We start from the raw sequence: 26401 nt of genomic DNA, 5'->3' as shown, positions 1-26401 counted from the left end.
AAAGAATAAAAAAACAAGTATTGAAAGAGAAATATGACAAAGACAAAAATACCAACCCCCCCCCCCGGGTTCAAGTAACTACTAATAAGTAGTAGCAATGGGTACCTGTACAAACATATACACAGTTAACAGAATTATTCATGCTGCTTAAAAAAGAGAGGTACCACTGAATATTTTACAATATTTATTGGAAGTGGGGAAACTAACTCTCCACAGTGAGATTACAATAACGGAGGCACAACTGGCCCAAATGTAGTACTTATTACAATTCCAAACAAACACTTTCAAAACCAAAATGCTAAATGTGTGGAAAATGAAATGTCCTCTTAGAATGAAATATTCTCTAGAGTTCTTCCCCCTCCCCTCCTTAGACAGACAAATAATGGCAGAGATCCCGTGCTGTACAGGTCAGCACAATCCCATGTCAAATTCAGTGCTATTATCTTACCCAAAGGGGGGGAAAAACTCAAAAATGTATTTTGACAAAAAGAGCATGTGGGTTACTTACAAACATTCAGAATGGGAAGCATACATTTTTGGCAGACAAGGTTGCCTATTCAATACAGACTAGCCAGCACTCACGGAACATAAAAAAGGGTTTCAATCATAAAAAAATACTATAATTCATCACCAGACTTTTTTTTTTTACAGTTATAAATAATAAATAGCATAACACAGTAGATTACAAGTGGATCTCTTTTCTGTTTGTTAAGCCTGGTTAGATCTTAAGAAGTAAATAAATCATTTGCTGTACCCCAAACTGAGCTAAGGTACTACAGGTTATTCCTCCTGGCTTATGTGTCAGCTCCTTAAGTACAAATGGAGCTTGCAGCCAAACAAACAGGAAGCCTTCCTGGCAATTAATGTTGGCTTATGGCTGCTCTTTCTCAGGCAAGCCTGACGCAGCGTGGTGCAACCCCAAATAGCCGAGAGAATCTTCTCCTCTTCTGGGACCTCAGGAGCAACCAAGGAGCAGCAGGAGGGGCAATAGCACCTGATTCAAGCCCTCCTTACAACGAAAGTCTTTTCCCTCCACCCAGATCCTCAGCTTACATTCCTCCATTTTTTTACTAGGTCTCCTAAGGCACAAACATTTCTCAGTGCCACGGGAGACACCGACTATCTGACATATTCTACTTGGTAGCCTAAACAGTTGTGGCTAGTAACTCCCACCTTCCAGCTCCCCTTGGCCAAAAATATTTTTGCAACTACTGATGGCCCCTGCAGCCTTTGAAGCCATCTATGTAAAACCCCAAAAACAGCAGGTGTGTTAAATTTCCTCCCGCTGCAGCCGATATTCAGTTGCAACAGAGCCATCGTTCGCAAAGTGTTCAAGCTTCCGAGGCTATGGCAGCCACTGCCTTGAACTACAAAGGACAGCTTGCAACCTCTCCCTCTTCTCTGGAAATTAAAAAGTAGAAGATGCAACTGAGAAATAAAGAACAAGTTCCTTCTATAAAATAATTTTTTAAGTGTGTTGTGTATGAAGGGGGGATAAGGCCCAGAGTATGCCACTTGTCCAGCAGAAGCACTTCATTTTTTTCTCTAAATGAATTTCTAGAGCAATCTAGGTTATTCCTTTAAAAAAGCATGTTGAACAATGACATTTTCTAACAATTCTCTCACCACCATATTCTTTACCTCCAGAACCAATGACCATGATAGCAACACCAAAAGGTTTCCCCACCTACCATTTTAACACTAATATAAATTAGGTGCTTGTTTGAAAATTCTAAAAAGCATTGCAGTTTCTTTGAAAGCAAAGTTAGTATGATCTGAACAGATACTGGTAAAATAATGTGTTGGTTTAAACAAAAAAGCTGCAAAACCAGACAGCAAAGGAACCATCGGAATGGCCTGATGTGTCGGCTAAAGAGAAAGGTAATCAAAACCACTTGGAGAAGTTGCCAAGAAACAAAGTTGCATTAATATTTCCACTCAGTACTTAAAATCCTCAGGTCCTCAAGGATTTATTTCTGTGGGCTTCTCGGTACGTATGTACAGTGAGAGAACAGCGCAGGCAGACACTGACAGACACCTGGGAAAAGTCACTTGGGCGAAAGATCATCCATCAAGATGAAGGAAGAGCACGAATTGGAGCACGCGAGGGGCGATTCTGTCGTGGTGCTGCCTTTGGCCAAGGAGTCGGAGGAAGAGCTGACGCTGCTTGTGCTCCCATCCAGAATATCTGAAGACAAACTGGGGAGAAACCAGAAAAACCACAGAGTTTATTCATGATATGTGCACTCTGAATAAAAAGATGGGCCAATTGTCCTTTTTGCAGAATGCCCCTTGAAACAATATCATGACGTAGAATAATTGCCAGAGACACCTGCAGTCCTATATTAAAGAATGGGGTAGCATTTTTAAGCTAAATGGGGGAGAGGGATCAAATTTAAACATTAAATATTGTTTATCTCATAGTGTCACTCATAGAGGTCAAGGGACTTTCATGCTTGCCATCTGCAAAGGTGCCAAGTTTGCCACCTTCTTTTATTCCGAATGAAGAACTGACAGGAGGTGGGAAGTCTGATTTTCTCTTTTTGATCTAGCCTTCTTTCCTGAATGTATCACGTGGGTCTCCTGACCTCCATGATAGGTAAGGGCTTATGTACCCACACTCACCTTTTGCTTTGCTCTAACAAGTTTGCCTGTACACATTCTTAATGGCTAAGCATTTAATCCATTCAGGAGTTCCAGCAGGTCACCTCAACCTCATGGTGTCAGTGGCTTTGCTGCAAAATGTTTGCATGCATGGGGGTGACGCTGAAATCCCAGCCTTGTTTCTAGCAATCCAGAATTAAGACTGGTTTCAGGATTCAGGTGAGGTAGGAGACTGAGAAATTAGGTCTAGCTTCTTCAACTGGCAACCCTAAACCTCCCCACCTGTCAGATTTATTTTCTCCTCCCTGCTTGTCAGAGGAGCCAAGTGAGAATCTAATGTACCATGACGGACAGCAAAAAGACAGGACTCCAAAGAATGCCGACTCAGCACTTGGCCCAAACACAGCTGCTGACCAGCAGCCGCTCTCCAGCGTATCAGACAAGAGTGTGCCTCATTTCGACCTGAGGAACACCACAGACTGAGTTTCAGAACTTCTGCACTTGAAGCAAATGTTCTCTCCAAAGCAGTGCAGCCCTTTCCAAAGCCCAGCGGTGGCTCTGCTTATTTGATCCATTAATTTCTTAGTCTGGGCCACATACGTTATGTACACTATATGAAACCATGAGCAGCGGCCCCAATTTCCCTGGCAACCCATTCTAGCCTGACCATCGTAAGAGCACAGTTCTTTCTGCTGAAATAATTTACCATGAGCTGAGGTCAGTCAGGTGTGTCACATCAGGAGAAAGCATGTTCGTGGTTCCTTGGAAAAGTCTCTTTGGCTGGCTTTCAGTTTCCATTTCACCTATGGGAACCAAGCCATTCTTATTAAATTTGAGAAAGAAGCTTTTCTATAGTAGTAGTCCTATCATCCATCTCACATAGATGCACTTTGCCACAGGAGACAGACAGTATCAGTATGACACAGAAAATCGAAACTTTGTAAGAACAAATTGAACTAAAAGAGATGCTCTATGAACACATAAAGGGTGCCTTATTCTTGACGTTTAGCAGGTAGGAAGCGTCCCTCCAATTCTCCTTCTGAAAAATAAGGCTTGGCAAAATCTACCACAGTATATGTCTGTTTTTCAAAAGAAGGAAGTTTAATCCTCTTCCAAAGGAATTCACTTGGAATCTCTGTGAATCCAACAACATCCCCAGTTCATATCCCAATCTTTTGCAGGTTCTTTTTTTCCTTCATCAAGCAGAAGATGACAAACAAGGAAAGTGGTCCTTCTACTTTCTGGTTAGAAACAAAGAGCGAGAGAACAGGAGAGATACTATCAACAACCATCTCCCCCACTGAGAATTCTTGCTCGTATGATCAAAGACCAAGTTCCAAGCCTTTTTCTGCTTCTTGCTTGTTGGCTGCTGAGCAGATTTGTGGAAGGCTTCTTTCATAGCAATACTGGGATCAGCTAGGGACTGTGTAAAAGAGCATGTACAATTCAAGAATCTGTGTTTTTATGTAGGAGAAATATACTACCATTCAGCCTCTACTTCAAGGCTGGTGGCCCTGAAATCTCCTTGTTTTGTAGCGCTGAAGGAATATGCATTCTCCTTGGAACATAGAAGAATGATAAATTTCCATCACGCGGAAAAACAGGAAGACCATCCTTCTTGGTTACAAATATAGCCAGCCTGTGCCCAAGAACTCCACACAGATCTCTCTGTAAATTGAGATTACTCCACCAGGAGGAAGTGATTGAGAAAACAGGCCCTCTCCCAAATACACACCAATCTTTTGCCATGACACTGTAAGGGAAGATCCTTGCACCGTCTAATATTTGATATACTTGTCAATATTTTGGAAACACCACATACCTTTCCTTTTAATAGGACCAAGTACACTAGGCCTGATACAGTTGATTGGGCTCTGGCTCCTCCTGCTAAAATCAAAGTTGAATTATTGTCTTTCTAGGATGTTGAAGACTCCGAAGATTATAAGGAAACGCATGCCTGAATTATTTTAAAATCAATATAATTATGTATTGGCTCCAGAAACAGAACATCCCCCTTTCTGTCAGCCTTAAAAGCTAGGTAGCCAAAGGATTCTGGGAGCTGAAGTTTAATACACTTGGAAGCAACCAGTTTGGAGAGAACTGACAAGATGTTTTGCTTGTCAGATGGAAACAACAATATTTTAAAGCAAATATATGACCAATGAAGAGCTTAAGGTTAAGATGCATTCAGTGTGCCAACTCTTTGTTTCACAAGCAAGTTACTTGACTGAGTTTAATTCTTAAAAAAGCAAAGCTAGATTTTCCAGATCTCTACCTTCCTGGATTCATGCCTCACCCCATCCAGGAACCCTTTGGGGATATGATGTGTAAATTTCATCTGCACTGTTTTACTGTTGCCACGTTGCCAGCTTTCATCATCTATTCCTGTCCTGTTAGTTCTACCTGCCAACTGGGCATAGCAACTGCCTGAGACCATTGATGGTGCCAAACAAAACTAGCACCATCATTTGCTTATGATATGCTTTGCAAGCTTTTCTGACAAAGGAGGCATCTGTAAATAATAGTATTAAAATCCCACTTTCCCTACTCTATTTCAAGATCAAGGACAAAGTTGTACAAACCGACCAATATATGGTTCACAATTCACTAGAGACAAAAGGACAGAACACTGTAGCTCTTCTGAAAGATGCTTAGCTTTGGGTACTCTGCATACTCCAGGCTAGTCTTCCTGGAGGCTACAGAACTAAACAGAAAATGAACCTCTTTCAGGAGGTTTCAATACAGACAGACATCCTTGTGAACTGATGGTCACGCTTCTTAGAAAAAGACAGCAACTTGCAGCTTTCTACAAAGAATTGTTCCACTGCACCGCTAAGGAAGAGTTTCCTACCTGCCATTTCAAGGAATGTCACGCTGGCCTTTCATTTTTACATGAGATGGTTAAAAGAAAGGCTATGAAATGGAGGACTACGAACTACAGATATAATCTACTGAGCACATCTACACAACTTCCACAGAAGGAAGCATCCAGCCAGAATCCATTTTAATGCAAGAGGTTCTTAGTATTTGGGACATTTGCTAATGTTAGCTCCACCCTTGGGTGTAGCCCTTCTGGCAATATTACAGCAGTGAAACAGTGTATTATTAAGAAGGTCTTGATGCTACAGACACATTAACTTACTTTGAAAATCTCCTTGTGGGACTAGGAATAGGGCTGGGAGGCAATCCATTACTGCTCACAAACATTTGCAGAGATGGTGAGAAACATTGCTAGGGAAGAAAAGCATGACATTTACATGGCATTTGAAATGACAGAAGTGAGAAATTCAGCAGCACGATCTGTGGACACATGGGGATCACAAAAAAGGGGATAGGATGGTACAGGTGGCCTCCTTGGCTAAGCCGTCAAGCGATACTCATTATTTTTGCTTCACACAATGCGTAATCCAGACTCACCTCTCAGAATGTACAATTGAGGACTATATGGACCAGTCTCCTGACTTGGTAGATGACTGATATGACTTAAGGTGTTATTCATGGCTCCCTGCACTGAGCAGATTACAGGGAACTTTAGGACTACTGATTATAGCTACAGCAGACATCTTCTGCTTTTCCTTCCCTGTCCTATTCAGCAGTGCATCATTGTTCTTAGATGAGAAAATATTCCAGCATCGACTTTCATACTTTCGTGATCAACAGGATATTGAGTCTCTGCAGCACTTTTCTCTGAACGTATGACAACGCCAGGTGAGATGTGATCCGGTGCAGCCTTCTTTGGGAATAAGCCCCTCCTCCCAAAGTAATGAGGGCTAACCAGGAATTGAAAGCATAGAATGTCATCCAAACTGAGGCTCCAACTGTGCTGCAGCCCTTACAAATCAGGATGACATTGTGTGTTGGATTCTTGGTGAATTTAGTTGCTCCCATTTGCAGGAGGAGCACAGTGGGAGCAAACAAGCTGTAAGCACTGACACAGAGCTCATTTGGGCTTTCATTCAAATGCTGTCCATGGAACAGAACACAAGAAATATTCAGTATTTGGACACCCTTTCGCCCCTACCCAAGATCTCTCTGACATACCTTTCCTATACCTCTGGTAGGTGAAGGGGCTGGAGAAACAGGAATGAAGTCTATTCTCTTTGGAGATGAAGATTTTTCAGATTTGTCCAAGTCGTTGTCACTCTGAGAACACAAAGCACCCCATTTATGGCTTTGTGGTAAGTGGCAGCCATAAAAGCTGAGCCATTCTAAGGAAAAGACAGGTGGAGAACCAGCCACTCCCCTTAAGCTACCTCTGCTCTCGCTCCTTACGTTCACTGGTTAAGTGAAGGAGTGGAATTAAAATATTAAACATCTGTAAAGAGATTACCAGGCTCAAGCTTTCTTCCCATGACTGGCTTATCTGCATTGCTGTTTGCACTTCCCTAAAACACAAAAAGGTTCATCAGTGGCTACAGCAGGACAAGAGAGGCCGCTTCTATAGAGCATTTGAATCACACCCACCTTTCATGGGCTGTTTCTCTGTTCATCAAGTCCACTCCTTCCTCCTGAGGAAAAGGAAGAATTAATGTCTCAGGGGTTCACACTTCCCGCCTAACTAATTCGCACTTTCTATCAGTGTGGTTAGAAGTAGAAAAATGCTCAGCAGAACCTTGGTGTCTGTGAGAATATTCCTTCTATCAAAAACTGCCTGCTTGCACTCAGAATGTAAGTGCATCCGAAAGCTGTGTTTGCCTCTACATGTTTTTCCTGCTTTCACAAAAGAATGCTCTAACAGCTAGAAGACTTTGAATAGGTATGATGTTAGATTTAGGTTGCCAAAAATGTAATTATGCCAGCTATATTTTGAAACAGTTAAAAAAGAACTTGCAGAGAAACTCAAGATATGTTGTTTTCATAGAGACAAGGAACCTGTTTTGTTCACTTACCCTTCTGATTTGATGGAGTCGACTACTAGGGATACGAATTGGAGATGATGATATCAGCTGGAAAAAAAATACATACAGACATTTCAAAAATTACAATTACCCTACTTCAGTTTTGCTTGAAGCTTAATCCCATGCAATGAATTCTGCACTGACAGAACCTTGCAACACAGGATAATCTGCAACTTCTGGAAACTTATTCTACTTGTTAATGGAGAATTTTGCTAAGTTAGAAAAAGTAAAAAGCAAACCAAAAAGCAAAACCAAAGAAAACCTACTCCCCACTTTCAAGAGCATATTTTCATGTTGGAGAAATATACTACCGCACAGCCTGTACTTCAAGGAAGGTGGCCCTGAAAACTCCTTGTTTTATAGCACTGAAGGAATACTCATTCTCCTTGGAAGGAAGAAGAATAACAGTTTCCGTCATGCAGAACCATGCCAAACACCCCTCAACTAAATATATTACAAAATGACAAATACGTTACAAAATAAAGTGCATTGCTCTGTGTGTTTCAACCACCACGAAAGCACATTAACTGAAACACTTTTTGCCAAAGCAGACAACACAATCTGCTTTGGCTAAGCAAAGCACAGCTGAATAGTTAACTACATATTTCAAAATCCAGGAACATTTTTAATGCTATTGAACCCAACCAAAAGTATGAAAGAAATTGCACACGGGGGCTTGACACTGGCTGTGTCAGCCTTTGGGAGGGGCATCTGGGCAACCACTCAGAATGTTGCTGGCAGCTCCATTCTAGGTCCTCTTCCCTCCTGGTCACGTGACTCAAGCAGGTCATGTGCTTGCCCATCCTGTACACACACACACACACACACACACACAAAGTACATACCCATGCCAATTTCTCAATCTCCTGGAAGCCTGAGTGGTTGTTATTCCCACGGCAAAAACAGCCTGACTTTTCCAAGCTGCTGCAGCGGCTTCATTCCCACCCAATTCCTCCTTCTCCAGCCCAGCAACTTTCCAGCGGGCTCCCACCTGCACACTAATCCTTGCATTATCTAGCTGCTGCCTCTTATGGGACCAACCCCTACAGCACTGCAGCCCGCCTGCCCATTTTCTCCCACAGTTGGCAGGTACTTGACAGAGCCTCCTGGGGAAAAGCTTTTCGAGGAAAAATTGTTTCAGATGAACTTTTTAACATGTTTATCAACAATACCCAAATCAGTTCAAATCTTGCTGAAAAGAGAACCGTTCATTTATCTCTGAAAACATTAATCCTGCAGCACTTACTATACATCACTCACTAGGTTTATTATATGGAGGAACAGATATAGTAAACTAACATGTTTTAATCTAACATTTGTACAAGCTGCTGCAATTTTATTTTCCACAATATTCTCAACTGAATTAGAAATGTCAATCTGGCAATAGACATTGTGGGCAGATTGCCCTCATGCTGTATAATTAGAAAGAATAGCAAATACAGAGTTATCAACCATAGTGGAAACTAATTTGGGGAATTGTGAACAAGCGATATGATCTCTTTATTACTACACACACTCCTGCTATTTTGTTTTCGTAAAACTTCGTTCAGATCTCCCCATTTTTCTAAAGCCATATACCCTAATTTTCTAATAGCTATAACACTTTTTAAAACATACACTATACTTTTTACAGCTAAAAATATGTTATACTATATATTAAAGTATTAATAATTATACACTAAAAATACTATTCATGCTTAGAAAAGTTTACATGTGACTGCCTTTCTGAAGCCTGTTGATTCTGCTGTATCTCTGCTGGGAAGGTTACTTGATGGGAGTGATTGACTGAGCCAGTCAAATCCAATGAACAGGTTTGCCTACAAGGCGCTGCACATTAACAGCACATTTGATGGAAAAGTTGCCAACACAGAGTGTGATACAACTGCAATGGGATGGGACATCACACAAGCCGCTGAAGCTTGGCTTTCAGTATGAACTTCACTTGCCTTGACATAACTGCAATGCAAGTAAGGGGTCAATTACCTTCCCAACCTACAGGGTTCAAAATCTTTTTGTGTCTCTCAAGCACTTACCATACTGTGTCGGTTCATAACTGTTGTGCTGTTCCTGCGGGTTCGTAAGACATAAGGCTGAAAAACCTGTGAATTATCACTGAAAGAAATAAAGCAGAACTGTCATAACTCTGCAATGCTTTTCCACCCTTCTTCTTCACAATTAATCTACCTTCCATCCTTCTCCAGTCTGCAGCCTTTCTCTGCTATGCACCTTAAGTCCTGCAAAGGAGACACCTGTCCCTTTGGCTTGAATTGTTCTGTAAGGTGCCGTGTAACTTGCCAGTGCCGTAAATATATAGGCTATATTCCTATCACTGCCTCCCCTAACCCTTGAGCATGAATGAAAAGCGGGAGCTCCTTAAAAGGTGCCAATGTAGAACTTTCAGTTGGGGGTGGCAGGGGAAAGGAAGGAGACACTACTGCAACAGCAGAGTATCACAAGTGGTGCCCTGAATCCCAACCCCACTAGTTGTTACCACACTTACTACCTGTAACAGTGGCATAATGGCTAAGAGTGTGATCTGTGAACCAAGAAGCCTCCAATTCAAATCTACAGCCACCATAAAAACACCCCCTTGCAGTATTTTGTCTTTAATAAGCAGCAAGTGCCTACAATGCTAATGAGTGGATACTCAAAGAACTGTGGTTGGATTGCCCTGCACAAGAAGTGGTTCTGCAGTAGGGGGAAGAGTCACATCTTGGTAACTTCCACCGCCAATCTGAAGATCAAGACTATCTAGGCCAACCGAGGCCATCTCACCATGCCCCATTACAACAAATCCCTTGGTTGCTTTATTTATTGATTAGCAGCAGCATCACTGGCTTTTACTATTTGCTAATGCCCTCTGAAGGCAGGGTAGGACCATCTAAACCAGAGTTTCTCAAACTGTGAGGTGTACGTTGGGGAGGTGCACGCCGAGTCCAGGGTAGGGGTGAAAAGCCCTTGAGTTATACTGCTACCCTAAACCCCCTTCCCCAAAGTTTCGTTGTATTCTTTTCATCGTTCCCTTTGGTGTCTGGATTTTTAGGGCAGGGGTGCCCGTTAAGACCACGCCAAAGGCAGGGGTGAAGGAGAAAGTTTGGGAGCCCCATCCAGACGAACGGAACGGGGCCCAGAGGCGCGCTGCACGCTCAGCAGCTGTGCCAGCGCAGACGGTTTCGCCCTCCTCGGCACGCACGCGGGGACCCGGAGAACGGCTTGCTCCGGGCCCTTCCGGGGCCGCCAAGCCAAGCCCAGCCCAGCCCAGCCCAGCCCAGCCCAGCCTCCGTTCCGGTTTCTCATCCGGGCGCATCGACCGGCGCGACCGCTCCGAGCGGCCTCCCCCGACCCGCTGCCCTTCGGCGGCTTTGGAGCAGGACGGGCTCGGCGGCCCACCCGCCCGAGGAGGGGGCGGCGGTCCGGCGCCCGCCCTCACCTGAGCCCGTGGATGAGAGGCGCGCTGTTGGAGCGCCGCAGGCCGCCGCCGTCGCCCCCGGCCGGGGGCAGCTCCAGGTCCAGCTCCATTTTCTCGGCCTGAGCCATGGCGAGGGCGGCGCTCAGGCAGGGCGGCGGCGGCTGCTGCTGCTGCGGCGAGGGCCGCCTCGGCGCCGCCTCCTCATGCCCGGCGCGGCGGGGCGCGGCGGGGCCCGGCGGAGGGCGCAGGCCGCCTCCCCCGGCTTCTCCGGCTACAGGCTCCGTGAGGGCGGGCGCAGGCCGGGGCGCGCGGGGCCCAGCGGGAGTCGGCAGCCCCGGCGCCGACGGCGCCCCATGCCGGGGGAATCGGGGGACAGCGGCGGGCCCCTGCCTCGTCGTGACCGCGGCCCGGCCCGGCCCGCCCGGCGGCTGTCTGAGGGAGCGCTTCGGGGGGCAGGAGGAGTGCGCGCGCCAGCCCGCCCGCCAGCGCGCGCCGCCGCCGCCGCCCGCGCCTGCGCTGTGGCGGCGGTTGCCAAGGCGGTGGCAGTAGCGGTCGGGAAGGAGAGGCGAAGGAGAGTAGGCCCCGCCGCGCTCCTGCGCATGCGCGCCGGCCGCCTCTAGCCGTGCCGCGGGAGGGATGCTCCGCCCCGCCCCTCCCCTCCGGGGGGGGAGGCGAGTCTCCTGTTGCCGTCACAGTGGCCCCGCCTTTTCCCTCCGCCCCTTCTTGGCCGCCCCGCCCCCTGTGGGGGCGAGGGAAGGCACTGATTCGCTGCGCGGTGGGTTACTTTGTGGCGGCGTTCCTTTCCAAACGGACCAATCCGCGAAGTGCTTTCTGCGAGGGCGGTCCGGGAACGTTATTTCTCCCTTGCCTTGTCTTTTTCCGTTTTGGGTGCGGGTTCGAATCCTTCCTGCACCTTTTTTGCTTTGGCGCAGTTTTTTTTGTTTCTTTAAACACTGCCGCGAGTTGAAGGGCGTAATCCCGGGCACGTTGTCATTTATTTTATCCCGCTTTATTGTCGGCAAAAGCGGTATAGCTCAATAAAACAAAAATGGCAGGTAACGTACCGGAAAAGTGAACGGAGAGAAAGGCTGGATTCAGACCTCGTCCTAAGTCATTACTTGCTTTAGTCGTGAGCAAACCCCAGTGGCTTGGTTACACGTGTACAGCCTCAACAGCAGGCTTCGCATTCTGGGCAATATTCAAATCCAATCACTGGTACAACCACCCCATTATGAACCCTGGCAGTATGTAGATGAACAAACAATGGTTGTAACAATGTGCTTAAATATGGTTAAGCCATGGTTTGTTCAGCCTAATATCCTAGGTTTACAAAACATACTGAAGTAAAAACCACAGATATTTCTTTTGCTCAATGCATTAGTCTAAAATATTAAACAGGCCAACCCTAATTGCCCAGACAGAAACTGATAGGGTACATTATGCAGGAGGGGAGAGATGGTGGCAGAGATGGTGTTCGTGGAAATGCCACCTTCTGGGGTCGGGGAGGGGGACAAAATAAGCACCATTACAGCCACTTGCATCGCATCTGATGATGGCACAAGCAACCTCATGCCCTAATCTGCTGCATAGGTAAAGGATCTGAGCCCCCTCCCACTACAAACCCAGCACAAATTACATTCTAATTAATGGGTAGAGGGGCCTTTTCTGTAGTAGCCAGGTTGGCAATATCTGGCAAGCTGAGAACCTCCATTGGGGAACCCTTGCGCAGGCAGGTTGGGAATTGAAGTCCAGCATCCGCCGCACCTCTGAATCCAGTGGCAAGATCTCTTCTGTCACGGGCTATTGCAACATAATAGCACGCAGTACATCTTTGAATATTCATCTATTGAAATTACATCTTCATACATGTCTAGAAAAAGGAAACTTTTCAGGAAGGAGACTTCATTTTGGCTAATTTTTAAACTTTATTCATAATTTACAAAAATAAAATTGACAAAACACTAAAATACACTAAAACACACGCATGCAATTGGCAAAACAATCTTTGTCTGTTAAGTGGTCTTTAAAGGAAGAAAAATAGAAACCACAAAAGGAAGGAAGGAAGAAAAAGAAAGAAAAGGATTAAGGAACCCCCACACCTTATATATTGTAATTGTCAATAATCCTTGGTTTACTAATAAGTACCATGTGCTGCTATAATATGATCAATTCAAAATATTACTGTAAAATGTCACAAAGTCTCTGCTGCAGTAGTACATAAGGCTTCATCCTTCGATAAGTAGAAAATATTGTCTTTTCCAAAAGAGATAGATCACACATTCCCCAAAGCTATGCCTTAATATCTAGGAACACCTGGCTTATAAAAGCATCCAAACCTGTTATCTTCCCCACCTGTGGCTTCACTGGTGCCTCCCACAGAAAGTTTGGTTAGTGGTATAAATCGGCCCTTAGACCTCCAGGGGGAAAGAGGTGTTTATAGATGGGAGGAGATCCTTTTAAGATCAGAGTGGTTTCCTCTTTTAGCTGGTAAGTAGAGGGGTCGTGTGGAGAGGGAAGAATCTTGTCTTCATTTTCCACAAAGTAGTGGAAACGCTTTTCAGGAAGGCTGTTTTGGTTGTTGCTTGAATGGTGAGCAACCTGCCCCCACATTGTGCTTTTACTTCTTCTTGGGGTGATGTAGTCTATGCCTGATATACAGATGTGCCAAGCTGTGGTTTAAGCATGGTTTTTATATAAACTATAATTAAGTGGGTTTTGTGCAACATATTAAGCTGTAAGCCATGTTTTATAAGCCACAGTGGCTGTACTTAGACTACACACTGAGCTATGATTAAGTAATTTATGTTACGGAAGCTCGGCAGGATATGGGAATATCACCTCTATTTGGCTGAGCCCAAACAGAGCACAGCTTAGAACCATCAGGTAAATTGATCTGGGAGAATAAAGGGAACTCATGATGCACTTTATACAATGTGCTGTGCCTAAACAAACCATAATTACTAATCTAAGCAAGGCATATTGTGTCTTAGTCTTGTGTGAACTGGGCCATCCTGTGAAACTGTAATACATTTCACTTGTTTGGGCATAGTGTGTTGTGGGAATGTAACAATTATGTTCATTTGCCACGCTTTATGGATTAGCAGGTTGTGCAAACCCAGCCCTTATGAAATAATTGGTGCAAGCTATTCCAGCTGAGTCTCATCTTGGGCTTTGTAGGACCTCCCCTTTTAAAAAGGTGCTAAATTTGCATAATTGAGCTGTGATTTATTTCAGTTTACATGGCTTGTTCCTAACATACTGTAAAGCGGCTTTCCCTAACTCCAAGTACCTGCTGTTTGAATCATCTGGGTATCGTAATCCCAGTCCAGAAGATATAGGTATGCCTGTCAGGCTGGAGAAGGACTATAGCCTGTGAGAGGGGAAGAGTGAAAAGGCATGGTTGGCCAAAGACTGTCTTCTGCATTCATGGCAGATGATGCTCATCTTGAGGATATCTCAATTGTCAAGGGAGACTCTTGGCTATCAACTGTCACAGTGCTAGAATATTTATCCCAGATTGTACCAAATAGATTTTACCTGTTTCTTCCTTAAAATAAAAGTAAATCTCCAGTTCAACAGTTGGAGAAGTTCCCGGACCTCTGTCAGCTTCTTGAGTTAATAAAAACATTAGAAAGACTGAAACAACATGGAGGAACTGAAGAAGAATATTGAGGCATTAGAGCAAGAGAAAAGGGATTTGCTTCAGAAACTACAAAGCAGCCAAGAGGATTTTAAGGCTGTATCCAAGGAAAAAGATTCCCTGAAAATCTTCATTGAGGATCTTCAGGCTGAGCGAGACATTATGAGTAGTACCGTGGATGGTCTTTACAAGTCCATTGAGAAAACAGTTGCTGCAGTGAGTAACTAAGTATATATATATATTTTAGTAACCCAGTCTTAATATTGGATGAGTGGAAATGTAGGAATAACTAATGCCTTAATGTTTCTCTGTGTGGTTAAAGAACCTGGAACTGCAGGAACAGGTGAGAGCTATTGCTAAGTCACCCAAAGGTTGCTGTGAAATCTTACAGGAATCAAAGGGGGGTTCCTTGGCTAAGGCAGCTCAACTTTCAAAGAGTCAGAAGATGGTTGCTCCACCGACTACTGAGCAAAGTGAAAAGGTAAGAGCATTGTAGGGAGCTTTTCCTCTTCAGACTGGAAATGATGGTTTTAATGCAGTATTTTTCAAACTTGGCAACTTGAAGATGTGTGGACTTCAACTCCCAGAATTTTCCTTCAACTGTTCTGGGGAATTCTGGGAGTTGAAGTCCACACATTTTCAAGTTGCAAGTTTGAAAAACACTGGTTTAATGGTTAAAGTGTTCATCTAAGGAAACCTAGATTCAAATCCATCCTCAGCCGTGGAACTCAATGGGTAATTTTAGCAGTCACAATCTCCCAGCCCAACTTATCTTACAGCGTTATTGTGGGGGAAATTTTGGAAAATGGCTATGTATTCCTAGAGAATAGGTAGGAGATAAGTGAATGTATAAAACATGTATGGGAGATATATCATCTTAAGGAAAGGTTGAATAAATTTATATGTAGCATTTTGCAACTGTGGAGCTGTAAATGGCCTACAGCAGGTTTGTCCCATGCTTTGGGCTCTTCCTCATGGGCCCATTCAGGTGCTTTCTTCCTGTCCTTGACTTGGAAGGAAAGTACAAGAAGTAGAGCCCCATGATCTACTTTTTCTATATCTCATTGTTGCTGCCCTTGCATAGTTAGTGCTGGGTGGTTCCAAGGCAATAATTTGGGGAGATGGGGTTCCTGCCATTCTTTGCCTTCCCACTCAGCATCAACTACTGCTGGGTCAGCCAACTATGAATTACTGTCTTGAATGTGAACTGGGGGGTCTGCAGGTTCCTGCTCTCACATCCTCCTTTTGTATTGTGCTCCACCAGCCAGTCAGATTGAATATTTTCTTATGGTGATTGGGATAGCTCTTGGTCAATATTAATGTATTTATTGTCATGGAAATGCCAAACTCTCAATCTCCTGGGAGACCAAGAAGTGGTTATTCCCAAGGCAGCCATGGGCAAAATTATAGATATTTTGAGGGACAGAGCCCAGCAACCAAACAGAAGGGCTGGTCCCATAGTAGACTTGTTGGGCTAATTGGAGCCCAGCCAATGGCCAGTCTTCTTCTTATGCCCTAGAATGTCTTCATGGCTTGGCTTGACCAGCTTCACCAGTGGTGTTGGCAATGAGATGAAGGCTCTGTTGTGAGGATATGACCTTGAGAAACGTTAGCAAGGCATCTTTGCCAGGACAACTAGGATATGTGTTGTTGTTGTTTAGTCGTTAAGTCGTGTCCGACTCTTCGTGACCTCATGAACCATATTGCGCCAGGCCTTCCTGTCCTTCACTGCCTCCCTGAGTTTGCTCAGTTTCATGCTCATTGCTTCAGTGATGCTATCTAACCATCTCATCCTCTGCCGTCCTCTTCTCCTTTTGCCTTCAATCTTTCCCAGCATCAGGGTCTTCTCCAAAGAGATCTCTCTTCGCATTAGGTGACCAAAGTATCTGAGCTTGAGCTTCATTATCGATCCTTCCAATGAGCAATCAGGGTTGATTTCCTTTAAGATTGACTGGTTTGACCTCCTAGCAGTCCAGGGGACTCTTAAGAGTCTTCTCCAGCACCACAGTTCAAAGGCATCAATTCTTCGGTGCTCAGCCTTCTTGATGGTCCAGCTCTCACAGCCATACATTACTACTGGAAAAACCATAGCTTTGACTATGCGGATCTTTGTCGGCAAGGTGACGTCTCTGCTTTTTAATATGCTATCTAGGCTTGCCATAGCTTTCCTCCCAAGGAGCAAGCGTCTTTTAATTTCATGGCTACAGTCTCCGTCTGTAGTGATCTTGGAGCCCAAATAAATGAAGTCTGTTACTGCTTCCATTTCTACCCCTTCTATTTGCCAGGAATTGATGGGTCCAGATGCCATGATCTTAGTTTTTTTAATGTTGAGTTTCAAGCCAGCTTTTGCACTCTCCTCTTTCACCCTCATCAAGAGGCTCTTTAGTTCTTCTTCACTTTCTGCCATTAGGGTGGTATCGTCCGCATATCTGAGGTTGTTGATGATTCTCCCTGCAATCTTAATTCCGGCTTGTGATTCTTCCAGCCTGGCATTTCTCATGATGTACTCTGCATATAGGTTAAATAAGCAGGGTGACAGTATACAGCCTTGTCGTACTCCTTTCCCTATTTTGAACCAATCGGTTGTTCCGTGACCGGTTCTAACTGTTGCTTCTTGTCCCGCATACAGATTTCTCAGGAGACAGGTAAGGTGGTCTGGTACTCCCATCTCTTTAAGAATTTGCCACAGTTTGTTGTGATCCACACAATCGAAGGCTTTTGCATAGTCAATGAAGCAGAAGTAGATGTTTTTCTGGAACTCCCGTGCTTTCTCCATGATCCAGCGAATGTTGGCGATTTGATCTCTAGTTCCTCTGCCTCTTCGAAACCCAGCTTGTACATCCGGTAGTTCTCGGTTCACGTACTGCTGGAGCCTAGCTTGTAGGATTTTGAGCATAACCTTGCTAGCATGTGAAATTAGTGCAATTGTGCGATAGTTTGAGCATTCTTTGGCATTGCCCTTCTTTGGAATTGGAACATAAACTGACCTTTTCCAATCCCGTGGCCACTGTTGCATTTTCCAAACTTGCTGGCATATTGAGTGCAGCACGTTAACACCATTGTCTTTTAGTATTTTAAATAACTCAGCTGGAATACTGTCATCTCCACTAGCTTTGTTGTTAGCAATGCTTCCTAAGGCCCACTTGACTTCACTCTCTAGGATGTCTGGCTCAAGGTCAGTGATCACACCAGCGTGGACATCAGGGACATTAAGATCTTTCTTGTATAGTTCTTCTGTGTATTCTTGCCACCTCTTCTTAATCTCTTCTGCTTCTGTTAGGTCCCTGCCTTTTTTGTCCTTTATCATGCCCATCTTTGCACTAAATGTTCCTTTCATATCTCCAATTTTCTTGTAGAGATCTCTAGTCTTCCTCATTCTATTGTTTTCCTCAATTTCTTTGCATTGTTCATTTAAGAAGGCCTTCTTATCTCTCCTGGCTATTCTCTGGAAATCTGCATTCAGTTGCTTATATCTTTCCCTTTCACCCTTGCTTTTCGCATTCCTTCTTTCCACAGCTATTTGTAAAGCCTCATCAGACAGCCATTTTGCTTTCTTGCATTTCTTTTTCTTTGGGATGGTTTTAGTTGCTGCCTCCTGTACAATGTTACAGACCTCCGTCCATAGTTCTTCAGGCACTCTGTCTACCAAATCTAATCCTCTAAATCTATTCATCACCTTCACTGTGTACTCACAAGGAATATGATCTAAGTCATACCTGAGTGGTCTAGTGGTTTTCCCTACATTCTTCAATTTAAGCCTAAATTTTGCAGTAAGAAGCTCATGATCTGAGCCACAGTCAGCTCCTGGTCTTGTTTTTGCTGTCTGTATAGAGCTTCTCCATCTTTGGCTGCAAAGTATATAATCAATCTGGTTTCGGTATTGACCATCTGGTGATGTCCATGTGTAGAGTCGTCTCTTGTGTTGTTGGAAAAGAGTGTTTGCTATGACTAGCTTGTTCTCTTGACAGAACTCTATTAGCCTTTGCCCTGCTTCATTTTGTACTCCAAGGCCAAACTTGCCTGTTATTGCGATTACTCCTTGACTTCCTACTTTAGCATTCCAATCCCCTATGATGAAAAGGACATTTTTTTTGGTGCTAGTTCTAGAAGGTGTTGTAGGTCTTCACAGAAGCGGTCAACTTCAGCTTCTTCAGCATCAGTGGTTGGGGCATAGACTTGGATGACTGTGATATTGAATGGTTTGCCTTGGATTCGCACTGAGATCATTCTGTCGTTTTTGAGGTTGTACCCCATTACTGCCTTTCCCACTCTCTTATTCACTATGAGTGCAACTCCATTTCTTCTAAGGGTTTCTTGCCCACAGTAGTAGATATAATGGTCACCCGAATTAAATTCACCCATTCCCATCCATTTCAGTTCGCTGATTCCCAAGATGTCGATGTTCAATCTTGTCATCTCATGTTTGACCACATCCAGCTTGCCTCTTACATTCCAGGTACCTATACAATATTGTTCTTTACAGCATCGGACCTTCTTTTCGCTTCCAGATACATCCACAGCTGAACGTCCGTTCGGCTTTGGCCCAGCCGCTTCACTCTTTCTGGAGCTACTTGGAAATGTCCTCCGCTCTTCCCCAGTAGCATATTGGACACCTTCCGACCTGAGGGGCTCATCTTCCGGCGTCATATCTTTTAGCCTTCTAACATTGTCCATGGGGTTTTCTTGGCAAGGACACTGGAGTGGGTTGCCATTTCCTTCTCCAGTGGACCACATTTTGTCAGAACTCTCTGTCATGACCTGTCCGTCTTGGGTGGCCCTGCACGGTATAGCTCACGGCTTCACTGAGTTACGCAAGCCCCTTCGCCACGACAGGGCAGTGATCCATGAAGGAGAGGATATGCGGATGAGCCCAAAATCGATGCTCTCAACCATTTCACTTCTTTACCCATTAACTATTTTCCAGTGTATCACTCAACCATAATGGGGTATGTTTGGTTCTGGTTTAGTGTCATTTCAAACCCTTCCAGCTTGGCTTATTTTATAAACCATTGTCAGCTATGGCTTAGTATGAAGTACAAACCTAACCAGAAATTCCCCAAAAAGCTAATCTTGCTCTTTGAGCACCAAATATCTAGAGAGTTTTCTAGATGCTTCTTTGGTGGTGTATACTGAGTGAGACATGTACAGGTTTTCTGTGTGTGAAAATGTGCTTCTCTTTTGGATCCTCCTTTTCTGTGGAACTATGTCCACCTGCGGCTCAAAGCCATGTGTCACACTGGGACTTTTTGAGTAGACAGTGACCAATAAGCATATATAACTTTCTAAAGAAAGGCTATGTGTATGTGGGGACCCAGCCATAGAAGACATTGCCCATGTTTTGTTCGACTGTAAACTTTATGACTCACTCAGGCTTAATTATTTGTCCCCTCTGTTGGAAAGAACACTCCATTGGGACTCCAAACACAGATTATCCTATTTTCTTTCGGGCACAAATATCTTTATTGTGAATAGGACTGCCAAGTTTGTGGACAAGGCAGCTCAGTTGAGAGCCCGATATATAGAACAGATTGGAGTATCATGTAGGGGTGATGGTCTTATATGAATCTGGATTTATGATATTAGCGATACATTATTTTATAGTAGTATATTTAGTACTATCCCATTTTATTATAACATTTTATTGTATCATGGATTTTGTGTATTAGTTATTTGTTTTACCTTTGTTGATGTTTCTTATTCTTGTTGATATGGTTGTAAGACTAATCAATAAAGTTGAAAGACTCATAGTTATAACTTTCTAAAACTCTTAATTGCTCCATGTTGTCTAATACTTTCACTAAGCCCACCCTGAATAGGAAGTGGATCTTACCACTGCTTGCTATGTTCTGCAATCTTGTCTTTGTAGGTGAAGACTTTGACGGCAGAACTAGCTCTCAGAATGAATGAGAAGGAGCAGTTGGTAATCGAAAACAAGAGACTACAGGCAACTCTACAAGAAGTAATGCTGGACAACTCCTACCACAAAAAGAGAGTGAGTGACTTCTGGCAAACCATTTTCAGCCTGAGAATGGAGAACGACCATCTTCGGCGATCGTTGATTGGCTTCACTGAGAAGGTATGAGTAGGTTATTGGCACATGTAACAGTGGAGCCGTGTGAGAACTTTGGAGACAGACGTTATCTTTTCCTATAATTCTAGATAATAGAATATTAAAGCAAAATTCCTACAGCCTGTTGAATGGGATGAGTTTTTCTTGAGGGTATAAAACATAAAAGCTAAAATGGCACTTCTGAAACTCTGCCAGCATTGAAGCTTTAAAATATTTATTTAGTAATTCTTTCAGTTGCTTTTCTAATCTTGGGGCACTCAAGGGGACTAAGGTTAAAAGTGAAGTATGAAATGCAAAAGAATGGAAAAGAGCAGCTAGTGGTAAATCCTTTCAAACCAAGCTTTTGTCTCCTGGTGACTTTGTGGATCCATCCATGGAGCTTTTTAGGCGACCGCATGGAAGTGGCTTGCATTGTGTTTGCAGCCCTAGGATTTCCAAGTGGCTCAGAACCATTAAATGGTTATTTTGCTTTTACTGAGTTTATTATTTATTTAGCTTTTCAAAAGATTCCCTTAAGTTGAGCTTGACCTTGTGGACGCGTCCATGAGTGTTCTTGGCAGTGATATGGAAGCGGTTTGCATTGTCGTCTTCTGGAATGTTTTCTCATCTTCCAAACTACAGTAATGATTAATCCAGCTAAAATGGTCTGGGTTAAGAGAAAGGCCTGGATAGAAGGAGATGTGTGGGTTGAGAGCGACTCCCAAGGGGTGGGGGAGAATTGGCACTGACTCAGACAAAGGCCCTGTTTCGTGGGCTCAACTCTACCACTCTTGCCGACCTGGATTCTCAAATGCTGTTGAGTCCCTTGGATTCTAAGCTATTTAACTCTTCAAAGATGAAAATCAATACTTGTGCTCAGAATTAATATTATACAGGGAATTAACTTCAGATTTCTGGGCCCTGCAGACTATGGAGCAGAGTCTCCAGTATGATTTCTGAGACCAGTGTGGCAGGTTATGCTAAACCATGATTGGTTTTACTGCAGTTGGCTCCAGGTGGCAAGCCAAAACCAAAGAAATCACATCATGGCATTTTTGGGATGGCTCAGTTGTTGAAGTTCATGCCTGGATTCTTTTGACGGGGTGAAAACTGCTTTTGGATTCTGCATGCCGCTTTGAGAGCAGGCCGGTCCTTGTAGTTGGTCCTTTTTCCCCTCATTTCAGGAGGTTGTAAATAAACTGCCAGTAATGGAGAAGAAGAAGGACAGTATTACCATCCTGGCCCTCAACTTGAAGAGCGATCTGGAGGTGATGAAAACTGTGGCAGCCAAGGGACTCGCTGGTCTCCCTCTTGTCCAGACTGCTAACATCCTAAAACTTCAAATGTACTATGAACAAGCCAGTGATGAACTTTACTGCGTGTTGACTGATATTAAGGTATTGTTACTGCTGTCCAGTGACGCTCTGTAGAAGAAGATGGTCTTTCTCCTGATGATCCTTGCGCCTTAGTTGTGTCCATGAGGGGTGGTAACAGAAGGACTCTTTCTCCAGGGGTGGCCCTATCATTCTCTTCCTTTTCCAATCTGGTGATCACCAGATCTGTCGGCCTTCAGTTCCCAGGATTCTAGCTCGCAAGTCCAAGGCATCTGGATTTGAGGCAGCTTACAACAGACCGGCATGGGCTCATGTACCAAAGGCCCTTGTGTCCTGATTAGGGAGGGTCTTGAGTCAATAGCTCTCACTTAATCCTTTGTGAAATGTCTAACTGTATTTAAAAGAGCCCAAGTTGGTTGTCATTGCCGATTCTTGTGGCACTGACTTTCCTGCTTTAACTGTGCCCTGTGTAAATTACTCCCTCTTCCTCTTAAAGCATTTTTTAAGCAAAAAGGGTCATAGGTGGGTACAAATTTTCCTCATAGGGTGGCTGCTCCAGTCTCTAATCATCTGGAGGATCTGGGAGCCTCAAGTGACCCAAAAGACCTCCAGTTGAGGGAAGCTACAGAAGTTGATTTCCAAGGACCTTGCTTGGAAAGGTCCAAGCCCTATCAACTACAATGCCTGATGGGACTTGCTTAGTGCGATTTTCTTTCTTTCTTTCTTTCTTTCTTTCTTTCTTTCTTTCTTTCTTTCTTTCTTCCTTCCTTCCTTCCTTCCTTCCTTCCTTCCTTCCTTCCTTCCTTCCTTCCTTCCTTCCTTCCTTCCTTCCTTCCTTCCTTCCTTCCTTCCTTCCTTCCTTCCTTCCTTCCTTCCTTCCTTCCTTCCTTCCTTCCTTCCTTCCTTCCTTCCTTCCTTCCTTCCTTCCTTCCCCCAGAGTCAGATTTAAGCAACCACATAGATCCTTGAAATAGATAAAATAAACTCTCTCCTGTGGTTTACAAACAATGGCTTAATGCATGGCACTAATGGAGTCAAGTGCGGCCTATTTGACAAACCTTAGTTAAAAGAAACCTTGCCATAATGCAGGGATAGGCAACCACAGTCTGAGAGCTGCTTGGACTTCTGGATTATCCCCTCTGACACATGCGTGCAGAAAATCAATAGCATGATTTCCAACCCTTTTTAGCCAGGAAACGTGAAGATTGAAATACAATCGAGATAGATTTAATATAGCCCCCTCCCTCAAAAAAGCTAGGTCCTGCCAAACTACCCTCCCCAAGTTCTTACCAGGCCCAATCTGTGAAATGTGTTTTATATCATCACTCCAAGCACAACTACCCTGAAAATATGAAGTGTCTCCCTGGACCCTGAACGATGGCTCTGTGCGATGTGTGAATTGGTTACAAGTGTTCACTGGTGTGTCTTCATTTCTTCCAACAAGTATTACTTCTCTGAATGGTACAAGGAGAGTAAAGATTACTACATCTGTATCTCCAAGTTCACCACAAATCTGTTGGACGAGAACTTGAAGCAACTAAAATTGCTGATTGAGATTCAAACTCTGAAAAAAGCCGAACGCTACCGGGCTGAATTCAAGCAGCTTGACATCCCGGCCCTGAGACGGAAGTTGGATCTCTTCCTGGAGGTAGTGCCAAAAGGGGGGAGAGGATGGATAGAGCCCCCTTTAATTTTGTCCTGAATGGGAGGGTTGGAGGTCTCTGTGCTGGAAAGGAGTTGGAGGATCTAGGACTAATCATTAAATGAGGTTCCTCATAATCTGAAACATAACATCCGGTTGCTGGTGAGACGTGTGTTCTGTTTGATTCTGGCTTAGTGTGTTATGTGAACCTACCCAACTGTAGCTTATATAACAAGCAGTGGGGTAGCACAGCGAGGGGAGCCTCACCATGCACTTCAACTCTTACTTTGTTCTCTTCCTGATTTTTCTTTGGATCTGTCCATTCTACACCCCAGGTTTCCCCGAGTAAGGGTGCATGATGGGCTCTAGTAACACCAAAGCAGAAGGGTTGAGAAATGATCTTAGTGTGGTCATGGGTGAATGTGTATCTAGTCATATGCAATCATATGTGTTGTAATATGCAAATATGTATGCCAATACAGATTATTTCACAAGATCTATCCAATCTGGAGGAAGAGCTCCTTGAAATAGAAGCCAAGGCTCGACAACTGGAAAGTAGTGCTAAAGAAGCAAAGCAGTACGTGGAAAAGTGCTCCATGTCATTCTACATCGAGGACTTTGAAAAGGGACTTAACAATGACATCAAAAGGCTCCGTTATACTTTAGAGCTCCTCAAGCCAAAACTGAAGGTAACCACCTTTGCTTGTAATGTAGACAGAAAAAAAAAAATTCAGGTGTGGTTCATTCAACCCACAGCATCCTTAGGTGGTTTGTTTGGTTCTGGTATAATGTGTGGGGTCAATCATCTCACTATAGTTTATTCAAACCATAGTTAAAGCAGGGCTTGTGTAAACCAGGCTTGTTAGGACTCAGAACTGGCTATGGGTTCTAGATAAACACATTTATGTGGCTCTCTCCAAGAGGAGTGATGAATCAAATCTGTTTTAGGTTCTTGCCAGTGCCAGACAGGAGGTGGTAGGCAAACACATCTCCTACTTCAATGAAGCCGAGGCGGTAATGAAGTCCTGTCAGGAGAGATCAGAACGATGGCGGAGGGAACTGAAGGCGCTCGAAGCGGAAATGGAAGCTACAGCCCAACACGAGCTGGAAGAAGCCAAGAAGTTTGGAGAGAACTTAAGCATAATAGAAAAAGAGATGACGGTATTTATCTCCATCCTTGCGTCCATTAGGGGAAGGGATGTAGCTTGGGGCTACCTAGGTCTGCAAGTTCATGTTGTGACTCATTGGGAGGTACTTTGGGGAATATCCAAATCCAGTTCTTGTTCTGCACCTCTTCAGAGCCTTTAGCACGATGTTCCACCCTATTCTGCTCTTCAGCAAAACTTAAGGGCATCCCTGTAGAACCACCCTGACCCTTGACCAACGTGTTGAGTAAAAAAGCCATCGACTTAAACATCTCTACAGTGCAATGCTACATATCTGTGGGTTGGCTGTTGGCTTGCTCTTGATAAATGCTTGCTTTAAAAAAAATGAGACTTCTAAATTTAGAATATAGGGTTGAGGTCTTTGACGGTGTTTGCATGGCGTGTTCAGCTCCAACCCTTGGTTGGAGAGAACATGTGTAGCTCTGAGCTCTTTAACCAGATTACAGGCATGCAATATTGTGTGGGAACTAAAATAGCCACCTTCTTGGATTGTTGTTAACTGCTGTAACATGGTTAAAAAGATGTACGAGGTGACAGTAGGTTCACTAAGCAAAGGTTGTAGCTGAGTGTGTTATCACCAGGCCTAATTCCTGTTTCTAATTCTGAAATTCACATAAAACTCCATTGACTCAACCTGCAGTGAGTCTGATGGTTAAGCCTTCGGTTTCTGAGGCAGAATTTCCCATGCCAGGCTGCGCTATCCAAAAAATTTAGGCCTTAAGCTTAGCCTTAAACCTTTTTGCATGGAGTTGTCCCTTTACCAATAATCTGTAATTCCACTTGGATAAATAGCATTAAGATCCTTCTCTTTCACCACCCCTTCATCTAGGCCCAGCTGAATGAAGCAGCTAAACGTGAGAAGGAAGAAATCAAAGGTCTCATGTCGAAACTTGCAAAAACCAGCCTGTCATAAGAGGAGGCATCAAAAACAGAACTGGAAGATAATGAAGGTGGTCCTACTCCACAAAGAACTGGCTTAGCCGATTATATATTTTTCTACAAATAAATACTTTTTTCTATTTTAGATGCAGGTTAAGCCCCTTATAATAAAGGCGTTCATTTTTTGCAGGTAATTGTCTGGGCTGGCTTCTTTCAAGTCTGAGGAGTTCTTTTTTTAAGCACTGGGTTTGTACAGCTCGCTCGATTTTTGGAAAAAGCGGATTATAGAAGACTTATTTTGTGCTGTTAGTATTTGAGAGAACTTTACTAATTTTTCAGAAGCTTACAACTTCAAATTGTAAATTTAGAATGTAAAAAACAACCCTCCCCCCCCCAGGGCTATGGTTCTCTGAAATAAATGTCTTAGCAGGAAGGTCAATCCCCCCCCAGGTGCCATTTCTTAGAACATTTCCAAGATGGCATTAGTTTTTCTGGACAACAACTCCAATCCAAATGTTACTTGCCCATCAGATTGTTTATGTAGATGTTACTCTCAGAAAATTAGATTAAAAACTAGCTAATCAGGTACTTGCTTTATTGGCTATACTATCAATGGTTATTGGGAAGCCCCCCTCCTCCTCTTAGTGGTAACATCACTACATTTTGTAAAGCTGGAAATGGACAGCCGTATGATTTTTACTCCACTCTGAATTCTTTGAATTTGATTGTTTTTTTTCCTCCATCCTTCATGGCAAACCTGAAATGTCTTGTTAGGAGCAA

The 26401-nt window shown here is 43.8% G+C and overlaps 2 protein-coding genes and 2 non-coding genes across 7 annotated transcripts; 1 reads left to right on the top strand and 3 right to left on the bottom strand.

Annotated features, from left to right (window-relative positions):
- Window positions 1-171: 171 nt before the first annotated feature.
- Window positions 172-11069, bottom strand: PABIR2 (PABIR family member 2). 3 transcript variants are annotated; one of them, XM_088151786.1, is made up of 10 exons: window positions 10933-11069; window positions 9536-9614; window positions 7494-7550; window positions 7069-7112; window positions 6935-6989; window positions 6646-6747; window positions 5747-5835; window positions 4427-4491; window positions 3311-3407; window positions 172-2199 (listed from the first exon to the last, which is right to left on the bottom strand). In XM_088151786.1, the coding sequence occupies exons 1-10, from the start codon at window positions 11037-11039 to the stop codon at window positions 2049-2051; spliced, it is 846 nt and encodes a 281-aa protein (XP_088007912.1). In that variant the 5' UTR covers window positions 11040-11069; the 3' UTR covers window positions 172-2048. The 3 variants fall into 3 exon arrangements, with proteins under 3 accessions (XP_088007912.1, XP_088007910.1, XP_088007911.1); XM_088151784.1 differs by having other exon boundaries at window positions 4427-4488; XM_088151785.1 differs by lacking the exons at window positions 6935-6989; window positions 7069-7112.
- LOC112542188 (small nucleolar RNA U109) lies at window positions 4067-4200 on the bottom strand. The gene has a single exon (XR_003086021.1). It is a non-coding gene; the product is annotated as a small nucleolar RNA U109 (small nucleolar RNA).
- LOC112542189 (small nucleolar RNA U109) lies at window positions 7792-7924 on the bottom strand. The gene has a single exon (XR_003086022.1). It is a non-coding gene; the product is annotated as a small nucleolar RNA U109 (small nucleolar RNA).
- Window positions 11070-11494: 425 nt separating the features above from the next.
- LOC103052585 (centromere-associated protein E-like) lies at window positions 11495-25802 on the top strand. 2 transcript variants are annotated; one of them, XM_088151782.1, is made up of 8 exons: window positions 11495-14767; window positions 14874-15032; window positions 20418-20627; window positions 21785-21997; window positions 23379-23582; window positions 24059-24265; window positions 24525-24737; window positions 25572-25802. In XM_088151782.1, the coding sequence occupies exons 1-8, from the start codon at window positions 14558-14560 to the stop codon at window positions 25653-25655; spliced, it is 1500 nt and encodes a 499-aa protein (XP_088007908.1). In that variant the 5' UTR covers window positions 11495-14557; the 3' UTR covers window positions 25656-25802. The 2 variants fall into 2 exon arrangements, with proteins under 2 accessions (XP_088007908.1, XP_088007909.1); XM_088151783.1 differs by lacking the exon at window positions 14874-15032.
- The last annotated feature ends 599 nt before the right edge of the window (window positions 25803-26401 follow it).

The sequence above is a fragment of the Python bivittatus genome, unplaced genomic scaffold, assembly GCF_059951505.1.
Source record: "Python bivittatus isolate LINGU-HERP-01145 unplaced genomic scaffold, Pbiv_v1 ctg000670_np1212, whole genome shotgun sequence".
Classification (NCBI taxonomy): domain Eukaryota; kingdom Metazoa; phylum Chordata; class Lepidosauria; order Squamata; family Pythonidae; genus Python; species Python bivittatus.
Note: the sequence above shows the minus strand (reverse complement) of the source record. Positions and strands in the feature narration are given on the sequence as shown.

Coding starts and splice junctions, on each gene's coding strand:
- PABIR2 (XM_088151786.1), bottom strand. CDS start 11,039: ATGGCTCAGGCCGAGAAAATGGAGCTGGACCTGGAGCTGCCCCCGGCC. Junction 7,551..9,535: donor TTATGAACCGACACAGTATG/GTAAGTGCTTGA, acceptor TTTTTTTTCCAG/CTGATATCATCATCTCCAAT. Junction 3,408..4,426: donor TGGTCCTATTAAAAGGAAAG/GTATGTGGTGTT, acceptor TGGTTCCCATAG/GTGAAATGGAAACTGAAAGC.
- LOC103052585 (XM_088151782.1), top strand. CDS start 14,558: ATGGAGGAACTGAAGAAGAATATTGAGGCATTAGAGCAAGAGAAAAGG. Junction 21,998..23,378: donor GCGTGTTGACTGATATTAAG/GTATTGTTACTG, acceptor TCTTCCAACAAG/TATTACTTCTCTGAATGGTA. Junction 23,583..24,058: donor AGTTGGATCTCTTCCTGGAG/GTAGTGCCAAAA, acceptor ATGCCAATACAG/ATTATTTCACAAGATCTATC.